Source organism: Macrobrachium rosenbergii, chromosome 25 (genome assembly GCF_040412425.1).
Source record: "Macrobrachium rosenbergii isolate ZJJX-2024 chromosome 25, ASM4041242v1, whole genome shotgun sequence".
In the NCBI taxonomy this organism is placed as follows: domain Eukaryota; kingdom Metazoa; phylum Arthropoda; class Malacostraca; order Decapoda; family Palaemonidae; genus Macrobrachium; species Macrobrachium rosenbergii.
Genome location: NC_089765.1, coordinates 10,785,876 through 10,800,875, shown reverse-complemented (window position 1 = coordinate 10,800,875; position 15,000 = coordinate 10,785,876). Strand labels below are relative to the sequence as shown.

Sequence of the window (15,000 nt, the reverse complement as noted above, 5' to 3'; positions counted from 1 at the left end):
ACAACGCTAATACATCACCCCGTTACAAACACTGAAGTAGATAGATAGAACAGACATATAACATATAATATAGGCAGAAAGCCAAGCCCTGGGACCTATGAGGTCATTCAGTGCTGAAAGGAAAATTGAGAGTAAGAGGTTATATAGGTGTAACAGGAGGAAAAATTTGCAGGCATGAAACAAAAGGGTTGAAAGTCAGATGAAAGAAATCCATTATCGTTCCTTAGTAAAAGGAAAGGGGTTGCAGAAAGGGGCCGAAGGGACGCTGCAAAGAAGCCTCAAAAAAATAATTTCGTTAGTGAGAACATTAGTCTTGGGCAAAATACACGCTTCAGTTTTGCAAATTCTCTCTCATTCCAACTCTTACCTGTCCAGCACTTCCAGAGTTTCCTCTTCAATATTAGCAGTTATGACTTGGACCATCGACGGATGGTCTCTTGTTTGTCAAATTTTCAGAAATTATATTTTAACAGAGGTCTTTCACATTCACAACTGATCACTGATTTCCTGGGATGAGTCTGTAGATTTGTTGAACAGCATTGAAATGGTAAATGTGGTCGCTGTCGAACTCCTCAGTTCCCAGTCCTTATTCTGCCTCACACCATTGGACTGTCACAACAGTATATGGAGGATGTTGGTTGGAACTTCAGAGATCAAAAAAATATTACCCTAATTTTCTCCTTGCAAGTTAATACATTTTTATTTATTTATCAGTTTATGAATTCAATTTTTTTCTTTAATGAGTGACATCTCTTCTTTCTGTATTCCCCTTTACTTCCTCTTACTTCTTTTTAATGAACACCATATTCTTAAGAAGCTCGAATTTCAAGTCAGTGGATCCTGTGGTGGGCTTGTTCCATAAGAATAGGGTTCATCATCGCTATTATCACGTGAACTTCCCGTATGTTAGTCAAACATGCTGAAGTTTCTTTGGCGCAATAGTTTCTGAACAGCATATAATCAAGGCCACCGAAAATAGGTCTATCTTTAGGTGGTCTCGGTATAAGCCAAGTCCTGGGACCTATGGGCCGGTGGTCATTCAGACGCTGAAAGGCTAAAAATCTTAAATAAAATAAAAACTACTGAAGAGGGTTTTGGTATGTTTGATGAATGGAGGTGGATGATCAACATACCAAAGCCCTCTAGCATCAGTAGTTTTTAAGATCAGAGGGCGGACACAATAAAGTGCGGACGGACAGACAAAGCCGGCACAATAGTTTTCTTTTACAGAACACTAAAAAGCGAGTGAAACATCTTTGTATGCTAAGGGTGCGTCCAACACTGCAGTAAAACATGTCACGAACAGATGGTGGCAACTTATCTCTTACGTATCACAAACAGGTTGAAAACAAGTCAACGACCATAAGTGGAGAACGAATCTTTGGCCAATATCGGATAACTGTATAAAGCACTGGCTCAAAGAACCTCAAGAAATGCTGACTTGTATTCAGTGATATCACAGACGAGTTTATGACCATGTTTCACTGTAGTGTGGACGCAACCTAAAATATCATGGAGCAAAACCATTTTCTTTTTAAGTATTTGAGTTTTACACAGTGTCTTCAGTTTTTTGAACATATCAAAATTCAGCTGTCTGCATTTCCAGGTGTCTCAGTTTTTGACATTCTAAAACATACCAAAACTTCAGCTGTCAGTGTTGTCACATTAGAAGCTCTGAATAATACCAAAGTCTTTGGAGCCTATTTCCTCAGAATGGGGGAAAAAATGGCTTAACGCCACTTCGTCAAACAAGGGAACGATAGGACCTTAACATGGCTTGATGGGACAGTACATAAATCAAATTTTTCAGAAATTATACTGTTTCAACGAGAAGCCTTGTCATTCATTACGAGAATCCCCGCCTCTTGATCAGTCCCTTCGTCAACAGTTGATCACTGAGTGGCCCTTTGTCAGAGGAGAGAGAGAGAGAGAGAGAGAGAGAGAGAGAGAGAGAGAGAGAGGAGGGGGGGGGATGACAGCTGGCTGTTACTGGGACGATTTCCTCTCGATTGATGATGACTTATCTGTCTTCCGTGAGTGATGGTGGAAGGAAAACAGATTGGATTCCGGGGATTGCGGATGGCAGCTGCCATTATTCTTTTCATGCTACGTCGGATGCGATCCCAACAAAACTCCTCAGTTCCAGAGGTCCAGTTGTTTTCAAGATTCAGTATTATCCACATTTTAATTGGAGTCTGTCAATATTCTCCAACAGCCAATATTCTCCTAGACTGAGGATGTCAATATTCTCCTAGATTTTAATTATATGGAGTTGGAACTTCTAGATTTTAATTATACGGAGTCTGATCAATATTCTCCTAGATTTTAATTATATGGAGTCTACTACTCCTAATCCTATTCTCCTAGATTTTAATTTGCAAGTCTTAATACTAGATTTTTATTTATGGAGTTATCAATTTATTTTAATTTAATTTTTTCTTTAATTATATGGAGTGTGATCAATATTCTCTAGATTTTAATTATTCTTTCTGTCAATATCAACATTCTCCTAGATTTTAATTATATTCTGATCAACATTCTCTTACTTTTTTTAATGAACATCAATATTCTTAGAATTTTATTTCAAGTCAGTCAACATCCTAGGTCTGATCAACATTCTCCTAGATTTTAAGAATAGGGTTCAATATTCTCCTAGATTTTAATTATACGGAGTGATCAACATTCCTAGATTTTAATATAAAAAGTCATCAATATTCGCCTAGATTTTAATTTTGGTCTGCATTCTCCTAGATTTTAATTATATGGAGTCTGAACAGCATATCTCTAGATTTTAAGGCCAGTCTGATCAATATTCTCCTAGATTTTAATTTTAGGTGAGTCTGATCAATATTCTCCTAGATTTTAATTATACGGAGTCTGCGGTCAAAATTCTTTAATTTTAATTGGGCCGAGTCTGATCAATATTCTCCTAGATTTTAATTATCGGAGTCTGATCAATATTCTCCTAGATTATACGGGCTATTCTCCTCTGATTTTAATCTACGGAGTCTGATCAATATTCTCTACTGATTTTATTATTATAGGGAGTCTGATCAAATTTCTAGATTTTAATTTGATGATATAGATTTTAAGGATGGAGTCTGATCAACTAGATTTTAATTTTGAGTCTGATCAATATTCCTAGATTTTAATTATACAGTCTGTCAATATTCTTAATTTTAATTATACGGAGTCTGATCAATATTCTCCTAGATTTTAATTGCGGAGTCGGACAATACTAGATTTTAATTATATGGAGTCTGATCAATATTCTTTTTTAATTTACAGATCAATATTCACTAGAAAAGCGAGTCTGATCAACATTCTCCTAGATTTTAATTATACGGAGTCTGCGTCAACATTCTCCAGATTTTAAAACAGTCTGTCAATACTAGATTTTAATTATGGTCTGATCAATATTCTCTTATTTTAATTATACGTATCACAAACAGGTTTAAAACAAGTCATCACGACCATAATTTTAATTATACGAGTCTGATCAATATTCTCCTAGATTTTAATTATCGGATATACTGATTTTAATTATACGCAGTCTGGATCAGAACTAGATTTTAATTATACGGAGTCTGATCAATATTCTCCTGATTTTAATTATACGGAGTCTGATCAATGATATCTAGATTTTTTAAGTTATCAATAGACTAGAGTTTATGACCATGTTTCACTGATTTTAATGTGGACGATCAATATTCTCCTAGATTTTTAATTATCAGTCTGATCAATATTCTCCTAGATTTTAATTAACGGAGTCTGATATCCCATTTTTTTTCTGATTTTTAGATTTTAATTTGAGATTTTCCAGATTTTAAAGTCTGTCAATATTCAGATTTTAATTATATGGAGTCTAGAACAATATAGAAAAATTCAGCTGTCATTCTTGATTTTAATTTCCAGTCTGATCAACATTCTCCTAGATTTTTTGACATTCTGATCAACATTCTACCAAAACTTCAGCTGATCAACATTGTCAGATTTTTAGAAGCTCTGAATAATATTCAAAGATTTTAATTATACGGAGTCTGATCAGAATGGGGAAATATGGTCTGATCAACATTCTCTAGATTTTAATTAAGTCTGATCGCCTACGGAGTCTGTCAAACAAGGGAATTATAGGAGTCTGATCAACATTCTTAGATTTTAATTATGGGATCATTCTCCTAGATTTTAATTATGAGTCTGATCATTCTCCAGATTTTAATTATGAGTCTAGTCCTAGATTTTAATTTATACTGTCATTCTCTAGATTTTAATTATACGGAGTCTGATCATTCACTAGTGAGATCAAATTCTCCTAGATTTTAATTTACAGTCTGATCAACATTCTCCTAGATTTTAATTATCGTCTGATCAATATTCTAGATGGAGTCTGATCAATATTCTCTAGATTTTAATTAACGGAGTCTGATCAAAATTCTCCTAGATTTTAATTATCGGAGTCTCAATATTCTCCTGGAGTCTGATCAACATTCTCCTAGATTTTAATTATACGGAGTCTGATCAATATTCTTGATTTTAATTATACGGAGTCTGATCAATATTCTCCTAGATTTTAATTATAGAGAGAGAGTCAAGATTCTCTAGATTTTAATTATAGAGTCTGATCAATATTCTCCTAGATTTTAATAGAGGAGTCTGATCAACATTCAGCTAGATTTTAATTTACGGAGTCTGATCAATATTTCCTAGATTGATGAGTCTGATCAATACTTATCTGTCAACATTCCTAGATTTGGGTGATGGTGGAATTCTCCTAGATTTTAAACAGATTGGATTTCCTAGATTTTAATTATATGGAGTCTGATCAATATTTCTAGATTTTAATTATACGGAGTCTGATCAATATTCCCAACGGAGTCTGATCAAATTCTCCTAGATTTTAATTATTGGAGTCTGATCAAGATTCTCAGATTTTAATAACGGAGTTGATCAACATTCTCCTAGATTTTAATTTCAGTCTGATCAACATTCTAGATTTTAATTGCAGTGGAGTCTGATTTTAATTATCAATATTCATTCCTAGATTTTAATTATACGGAGTCTGATCAATATTCTCCTAGATTTTTAATTATACGGAGTCTGATCAATATTCTCCTAGATTTTAATTATACGGATCAATATTTTAGATTTTAATTATACGGAGTCTGATCAATATTCTCTAGATTTTAATTATACGGAGTCTGATCAATATTTTAGATTTTAATTATACGGAGTCTGATCAATATTCTCCTAGATTTTAATTATACGGAGTCTGATCAATATTCTCCTAGATTTTTTAATTATACGGAGTCTGATCAATATTCTCCTAGATTTTAATTATACGGATCAACATTCTCCTAGATTTTAATTATATGGAGTCTGATCAATATTCTCCTAGATTTTAATTATACGGAGTCTGATCAATATTCTCCTAGATTTTAATTATACGGAGTCTGATCAACATTCTCCTAGATTTTAATTATACGGAGTCTGATCAATATTCTCCTAGATTTTAATTATACGGAGTCTGATCAATATTCTCCTAGATTTTAATTATACGGAGTCTGATCAACATTCTCCTAGATTTTAATTATATGGAGTCTGATCAATATTCTCCTAGATTTTAATTATATGGAGTCTGATCAATATTCTCCTAGATTTTAATTAAACGGAGTCTGATCAATATTCTCCTAGATTTTAATTATATGGAATGTGATCAATATTCTCCTAGATTTAATTATACGGAGTCTGATCGATATTCTCCTAGATTTTAATTATAGGGAGTCTGATCAATATTCTCCTAGATTTTAATTTTTGATCAATATTCTCCTAGATTTTAATTATATGGAGTCTGATCAATATTCTCCTAGATTTTAATTATATGGAGTCTGATCGATGTTCTCCTAGATTTTAATTACATGGAGTTTGAGTGCTCACTTTCAATTTTTTTTTTTTAGCTCAGATCCTCCACGAGAAGACTCAAATGCCACTAATTTTCAGAGTATAGATGACATAAGACAAGTCAAAAATGCGCCGAAGTGTTTTCTGTACAGCCGCTACAGTGTATAATCAAGGCCACCGAAAATAGATCTATCTTTCGGTGGTCTCGGTATATTGCTGTATGAGCCGCGGTCCGTGAAACTTTAACCACGGCCCGGTGGTGGCCTGTGCTATGTCGTTGCCAGACACACAATTATGGCTAACTTTAACCTTAAATAAAATAAAATAACTACTGAGGCTAGAGGGCTGCAATTTGGTATGTTTGATGAATGGAAGGTGGAAGATCAACATACCAATTTGCAGCCCTCTAACCTCAGTAGTTTTTAAGATCTGAGGGCGGACAGAAAAAGTGCGAACGGACAGACAAAGCCGGCACAATAGTTTTCTTTTACAGAAAACTAAAAAAAACAATCATTCTTCCTTTATGTCCGGAATGAAACCGTATCTTTCAAACCCTCAATTCTACGACTATCTAAGCCCACAAAGGTTTGAATGAGTCCTTTCGACGCTTGAAAAAAAGGAATAACAGTAATAATATCGACGGTATTATCATGACAACTATCATTATCATTTGCAGAGGTGATAGTAGTAGTACTGTAGTAGTAATGATAGCATTAGTGTCTGAAATGTGTACACCTTTATTTTGTTCCCTGTAGATTCGAGTTTCGCGCTGTTCCAATAAAAACCTATGAACCGTTTTGAAAATATACCTATCCCCAGTGAATGGTTCTAGGATAGTATCCGTATCGCTGCTGATTTCAACTCCAGCAGTTTCAAAATACGAGAAACGTAACAGTGTCTAATATTGAAACGTCCTCGAAGTTGATTTGGTTTTATGAAGTTCAAGCTGTCAACCCAAGTTCTCAGGGTTCTTATTCGGTTTCCTTAATTACTCATCATATTTTATTCCAGCTCATTTTTCATTAATTTCATTACTAAATGGTAGATATTCTCTGAATGTAAGTCCAATTCTCGCACTAATCCAGAATTACTACTTTCTGCAAAGCACTGATGACGAAACGTCAGGAGGAAATTGCTGACCGGAATGGAATTTGGAGTAAACTCTGTCTTCAAGTAAGGAGAAAAAATCTGAAGTGTACTGAAATAGTGTCGAAGAGTCAGTGAACATTAAATGGCCTCCCAGACCACATCAACAAAGTAAGAAAACAATGATGGCACCAAACACATTACAAGCCACAGTATTTGCAATTCGAAGCTAAAATACTTGCAGTTTTTTTAAGAGAGACTCCGCATCTTTACGGAGCTCAAAAAATTCTGGAATTTGCCCCTGCGATTCAGTTGTCTAATCAAACATTTCCCTCACTCATTTTTTTTTTTCTGGTTCTGGTAGAAGACACCACTCTGTACCTAAGGTGTAAAACTGATAAACACTCAGGAGCAATATCTTTCAAGGTTTGAAATAAACCTTTCTGTCGCTGAAACACTTTATATCCAGTCTAGAAATCTCAAATCTTGATACTTAGCGGCCAGTGGCTAAAGGGCTGTGAGTGATAGGCACATCAATAACTGTAATAGTGATAATCATAAAAACAGTAGCTTTAAAACACTATGTCTGAATGATTCGTTGGACAATGAATGGAACGCGGCAATATCAAAGTCTCACATCGATTCGCTGTGAACTTTACCCAGATCCAAAATATAAAATTTATACAAACAAGAGATTGAATAGAATAGCATAGAGAATTTAGGCCAGAGGCTAAACGCTAGGACCTATGAGGTCATTCAGCGCTGAAACGGAAATTGACGGTAAAGAGGTTTGGAAGGTGTAACAGGAGGAAAACCTCGCAGTTGCACTGTGGCTCAATTGTTAGGAGAGGGTGGAAAATAAGATGGAAGAAAGATAATACGAAGGGAGGTACAGTAAAAGAAACGAAAGGGGTTGCAGCTAGGGGCCTAAGGAAGGGACGCTGCAAAAGAAACTTAAGTAACGCCTACAGTGCACCGCATGAGGTGCACTGACGGCACTGACCCCCTACGGGCAATAATACTGATACATAACAAAACGTAATCAAAATCTGCTCCGGAAGCAAATCGACAGCTAGATGATTTTACAATTGCCAACGATAAAACACCTTACATGAAATTCCAGTCCTCTCGCCTCCAGAGCTAAAATCCTACTAATATTAACAGCGACGGGCAAACAACAACAGCTACAACAACAACACAACAACAAGAGACAACAACGAAACTCCCAAAACAAACTTGAGGAACAGAATGACGCTGCCGAGTAAGGTGTTAGCAGTTAATAATTCTGAACTGAAGCCTCTCTCTCTCTCTCTCTCTCTCTCTCTCTCTCTCTCTCTCTCTCTCTCTCTCTCTCTCTCTCTCTCTCCCGGACCTTTTCAAGTTTCGAAATATTCAGCGGACGTTTGAATTTACAATCTTTGATGCAATATCGAAAGATCCTTTTTTTTTTTAGGTATAAGTCAATCATTTTCTTCAATAGTTCCACGAAAAAAAATCAGTCATTACTTGACAGAATTCCCTACTACTGTATATTCTACAATAAAACGTTAAAGTAATTATTTTTAAAAATATTTCCTGTTACTGTGCAGTTTGAGGTAAATCGTGTATAGTTCTGGGCCTTTTCCAGTGTAAACTCGAGACCCTACATACCTACTAATATTGTTTGCTAAATTCTCAAGGCTTCTCTTACAAAAATATTTTTTAAAAACTACGGTAAGAAGCGCAGATATTCTGTATCAATTCAAAAAGCATTTTTACGCTTTTAACTATTCAAGAACATTTTCTACACACCAAATGAAAGATTCAAATCTATCCTGTCGATAATTCTAGCAATATTTTGCTATTTTCAGTCATTTTCACTTGACAAAATTCAAATACTCACTGAACATGACAAACAACATTAAAGGCAGTAGCTAAAAGATTCACAAGAAATGTTTCCCAATTTTTAGCAAGGAAATTATTGTAATAACGCAGAGATTCCAATACAAAAATCACAATTTGTAAAACTTTCTTTCCGGTACTATTACTTTGTTTCTTTAAGGAAATGATGAAAAACAGCTCCGTTTGTTTATTTGTGAGTAGAGCCTCACGTTAATGCCATTTGACATTGCCCCTTACTTTTGGTTCCTGTGTGTGTCCTGCAATTAGCTTCTGACAGTCTGGGAATGAGGCGAGACATGCTGTTGGAATGTTGATGTTTTGGCCACTTGGTTCGTTCATACTAGTAATACTATTGCTACTACTGCTAATGATAATAATAATAATAATAATAATAATAATAATAATAATAATAATAATAATAATAATAATAATTCTTGCTCATCTACTCTGATGTCCCATGGTCATTGATGTCGCAATACCATGAGTAGGTGAGAAAGAAAGAGAAAAAAATGATAGGTATCAAGACCTGAAAATCGAAATAAGAAGGATATGGGATATGCCATTGGAAATTGTACCCATAATCATAGGAACACTAGGCGCGATCCCAAGATCCCTGAAAAGGAATCTGGAAAATCTAGAAGCCGAAGTAGCTCCAGGATTCATGCAGAAGAGTATGCTACTAGAAACAGCGCACATAGTGAGAAAAGTGATGGACTTCTAAGGAGGCAGGATGCAACCCGGAACCGCACCTCCCCCCCACACTATAAAAGCCAGTCAGTAGGATGATGATTGACAAACAATAATAATAATAATAATAATAATAATAATAATAATAATAATAATAATAATAATAATAACTGAGGAAGGTGGAAACTTGCAAGATAAAAGAAAGGGCTATGAACTGACTGCCAAGAAGCTAATGTTTCCAGATGAAATTGGGTTTAGTTCCAACCCTCTTCATAGGACGAGGATGCAAATCTTGTTGTTTCAGAGGAGTTTCTCTAGAGAGAAAATGCAGGAATTGTAGATTCAAGAACCGAAGTGAATAATTGTCGTTTGGCGTGAACGGATAAAAAAAAAAAAAAAGAGAGAACGCTTTTGAAAGTAGCTGTCTGTGACACATCTGTGGAATGAGATTCTTAACTGTGAGAAACGGGAAGACAAGACTGTGAGGTCAAAAATGAGATGGCTTGTCATGCGGATCAAAAATAACAAGAAGACGAAAAGCTACAAGTTACAAAAAAGCTACTAGTTACAAAAATATTAAAACTAATAGTGGGCACCTAATGCCAAGGAATAGCCAGTGTTCAGGACGCAGGTACATGTTATAGAGTATGCAAATCAGTGACGTCTGCAGATGAGTCTCTGGTAATGTGTGGGCATTGGTTGTAAGACCATGTTAATGTTTATTATAGAGATTTAGTAAATGATTTGATGGTTGGTTGATTTCTATTTTAATTTATCATTTTTTTTATTTGCCCAGACTCAGGAGGATGTCTTATTCGTTAAAAAAAATAGAAGTCACAAAAAAAAAAAATAGTAGTCAAAAAAAAAAGACAGGAGTCAAAACAGAAAAAAAATCAGGAGCCAAAAAAAGATAGGAGACAAAAGAGAAAAAAGATAGGAATCAAAAAGAGAAAAAGATAGGAATCAAAAAGAAAAAAAAGATAGGAATCAAAACATAAAAAAGATAGGAGTCAAAAAACAAATAAGACAGGAGTCAAAAAAGAAAAAAAATATAAAAGAAAAAAACGAAAAAGCAAGGAAAATAGAGTCAAAAAAGAAACAAGATAGGAGTCAAAAAAGAAAAATCTACTACAGGAATAACGATTTCGACCCAAGATTTCACGGTCATGTTGGTGACTGACACAAAGCAAGGATTTCACTATTATTTCGGTGATTGACACAAAGCAAAGACTTCACTATTATGTTGGTGACTGAGCAAGGACTTCACTACAAAGCAAGGACTTCACTATTTGTTGTTGGTGACACACACAAAACATAGGACTTCACAAGGACTTCACTATTAAGTTGGTGACTGACACAAAGCAAGGACTTCACTATTATTTCGGTGACTGACACAAAGCAAGGACTTCACTATTATGTTGGTGACTGACACAAAGCATGGACTTCACTATTGTGTTGGTGACTGACACAAAGCAAGGACTTCACTATTATATTGGTGACTGACACAAAGCAAGGACTTCACTATTGTGTTGGTGACTGACACAAAACAAGGACTTCACTATTATGTTGGTAACTGACAAAAAGCAAGGATTTTATTACTATGTTGGTGACTGACACAAAGCAAGGACTTCACTATTATGTTGGTGACTGACACAAAGCAAGGACTTCACTATTATGTTGGTGACTGGCACAAAGCAAGGACTTCACTATGTTGGTGACTGACACAAAGCAAGGACTTCAAATATTATGTTAGTGATTTCACTATTATGTTGGTGACTGACAAAAAGCAAGGTTTTTATTACTATGTTGGAGACTGGCACCAAGCAAGGACTTCATTATCATTAAGATGACTGGCACAAAACAAAGACTTTCACTATTATGTTGGTGACTGACAAAAGCAAGGTTTTTACTATTATGTTGGTGAGACTGACACAAAGCAAGGACTTCACTATCATGAAGGTGACTAACACAAAGCAAGGACTTCACTATTATGTTGGTGACTGACACAAAGCAAGGACTTCACTATCATGAAGGTGACTAGCACAAAGCAAGGACTTCACAATTATGTTGGTGACTGACACAAAGCAAGGACTTCACTATTATGTTGGTGACTGACACAAAGCAAGGGCTTCACTATTGTGTTGGTGACTGACACAAAGCAAGGACTCTACTGTTATGCTGGTGACTGGCACAAAGCAAGGACTTCATTATTATGTTAGTGAATGGCACAAAGCAAGGATTTCACTATTATCTTGGTGACCGACACAAAGCAAGGACTTCACTATTGTCCTGGTGACTGCCCACAAAGCGCACAAACCAAGGACTTCACTATTTCGCTCAGAAAAATACAAAAGGAGGAACATAACTCTCATAACAGCCACAAAACAAGACACCGGGTCCAAAAACTCTTTCAGGACTCTACTTACCGGCAGGACTCTTGTTGAGACAGTTGCAGCAGGAGAGGACTCGAGGCCTCCTGCGTCTCTCCTGGGTCATGATGCTGCCCTGGATCTGACTCGAAACGACCTGGCGAGTCACCTCGGCCGGGCCCACCACCACCATCACAAAGTTACAGCGGCACCGCGGGGCATTTTTGCACAGAGAACGAGCGAGTGGGAGGAACGAGAAATCGCTGGGAGGTCTGTGGGTGTACACGAGATGCTCGCTTCTATGTCACCAATAAGAACTGAAGAGCGTTGGAGGAACGGCACAAGTGTTGGCGGATCATAATCATCTATGTAATTCGACTAATTAATGTCATTTATTGATCTGAAGTTACTGAGACTTAAATAATAAGGTTTGGGCATCTCTTCTCGCAATCATCTCGCGCGATCATTTCGGGGAAAAGTTGAATGACGCTTACTTCCTATAAGTAGTTTTAAAAAAAATTATTCATTTTTCAGGTGGTTGAATTTGGCAAAAAATAAATGAAATAAAAGAATCTTTTATCAAATGACCTATAAAATCATAATGATATTAATAACGAGCATTAATGGGTAGTTAGAATACATTCACGTGATGCAAGCAATTTCTTTTTTCGTTCACTGTTGAAAATAAAAAAAATATTTCAAGGAAGAATTTAAAACAACATACACTTATTTAGAACTGAAAGGAAGATTATATAATATACTCAGGGTTTAAAGAAAAATACACTAGAATTGCGATGAAGGAAAAGTATTCCATTCATTTTTCACTCGATAATTCTACCGACAACGGTAAAAGAGACCAACGTAAGAGGGGGCCAGGGTAATTTACGTAAAATGTCAATAATTATTCAATAATTCTGTGGTTCATCCACTCGATTATCTAACAAATACAAATTATTAAACCGGGACACAAAAAAATAGCTTAGTCAGCAAACACCGCGTTCAGTACAATGCACAATTGTAACCTCATTCAAATAATATAATTTACACATGAACGACTTCACTAATTTGCTTTCAAATATTTTTACAACTTTTGGCTTTACTCGGCCGGATCATCAAAGATAATTATTGAACACTTTCTTTAATATTTAATTCTCCATACAAGATTTTTCGAAATCATATTAATTATGGAGCCCGTAACGGCGTACGCTGGTTAAATTATATATTGAACAAAAGAGACACGCGCAGGCGATGTAAACACGATATTTCTGTTTCTCTACAAACTTCCACTGATTTCTTTTTTTCTGCTCTTTCCTTAGTTTCTGCTAAGTCCAGTCAGTTTAAACACTCCGCAATAGTTTCCCGCGTACCTGAAAAGATAAGAGAAAGGTATTTTAATTATAAGTATCTCCAGAACAGTCACAATGTAAAAACTTTCATAAATTTTTATATATTTGTCAGTCTTCACATCCATATATATATATATATATATATATATATATATATATATATATATATATATATATATATATATATATATATATATATGACATGAAACCTGACATGCTTATATCATACAAGGAACCGACACGATAAATCTGACATCAAATTGAGAGAGAGAGAGAGAGAGAGAGAGAGAGAGAGAGAGAGAGAGAGAGAGAGAATTAGGAAAAATACTAAAGGCGTAAGACAATAATAATAATAATAATAATAATAATAATAATAATAATAATAATAATATCACAAGTCTGTATTTATGACGGCAGGACTGACACTGCGCACTTACACAAACCAAGACTAGTGTGACGCCCTAGTTGTTCTGACATTGTTATACATTACCCATTAATTTGTTTAACGACCTCACAGACAGCTTTCCAGTTATTCAAAGGACATAATCAACGTAAACCTTACTTTGCCCACAATGCAGCTGAACTGGGATCCTGCTGACGTACGTACCAGCCATTCAAGCGTCAACAGAAGTTTTACAGTGACGAAATGTTTACAGAACGTTTTCAGTCCAAACCTGATGAAACGAACAACCCTTGTGGGAAGACTCCCAAACGTAAACTCTTGCTTGCGTTTGAACGGCTGGGGTTCAGCTTAGCTGCTTATGGTTAAAGTAAGATTCAAGTTTATTGGGGCCTTTGAATAACTGAAAAGCTATCAGTGAGACGTGTTGCTAAGTAAATTAATAGATGATATATAACACCGTCTGAACAATTAACTTTTTGCACTGAGGCTGATGGTTAGATATGCTGTCCAGGTATAATCAATGTCATCAGTTAGAAATCCAGAGAGGAACAGGTCTGCTAAAGCGGTGACGCAATGTTTACAAAACTCATTCAGGTGTCCTAGGAATAGAAATGGGAATGTAGAATTTACGCCAAAGGCCAAGATCCGGAACCTATGAGGTCATGCTGCGCTGAAACGGAAATTGACAGTAAGAGGGTCTGAAAGGCGTAACAGGAAGAAAACCTTACGGTTGCACTATGAGACATTTGTTAGAGAGGGTGGAAAGTGAGATGGAAGGAAGTCAGTGGGGAACGGAGGTCTAGTAAAAGGAATGAAAGAGGTTGAAGCTAGGGGTCGAAGGGGCGCTGCAAAGAACCTTAAGTAATGTCTACAGTGCACCACGTGTGGTGCACAAACGGCACTACCCCACTACGGAGCTTATCTAGTCCTGTCTGATATGAAAGGAGAAAAACAAGAAAGTTGGCCTTACTCTTCCCTCATCTTAAAACACCGCGGATGTCCATGAATAATTCCCCATCTAATCTTATGCAATATCAAAGATTCAAATTAATCTTCCAAATCACGCATTGTAATACCACTTCTCCCAGCCCTGAGAGAGAGAGAGAGAGAGAGAGAGAGAGAGAGAGAGAGAGAGAGAGAGAGAGAGAGAGAGAGAACCGCCTTTAATGGGTAAAAACCATAAGGTCAAGAAATACCAAACAAAGGGAGAATTGAAGCACCATTTTGCTTCCAACAATATCCACAGACGAAAAGGAAAACAAACAAGTGAAAATGCGCCCAAGTTTCTTCGGCGCAATCGAGTTTTCTGTACAGCGTATAATCAAGGCCA

At 36.0% G+C, this 15,000-nt stretch overlaps 1 protein-coding gene across 6 annotated transcripts in view; it reads right to left on the bottom strand.

Moving 5' to 3' along the window:
• Mctp (multiple C2 domain and transmembrane region protein) overlaps positions 1–15,000 on the bottom strand; it is a 1,033,178-nt gene that overhangs the window by 924,768 nt on the left and 93,410 nt on the right. For all 6 annotated transcript variants that reach the window (XM_067126836.1, XM_067126837.1, XM_067126839.1 and 3 more), the window contains exon 2: positions 11,979–12,418. In XM_067126836.1, coding sequence (XP_066982937.1) covers positions 11,979–12,114 — 136 coding nt within the window. In that variant the 5' untranslated portion in view covers positions 12,115–12,418. The remainder of the gene's footprint in view (positions 1–11,978; positions 12,419–15,000) is intronic.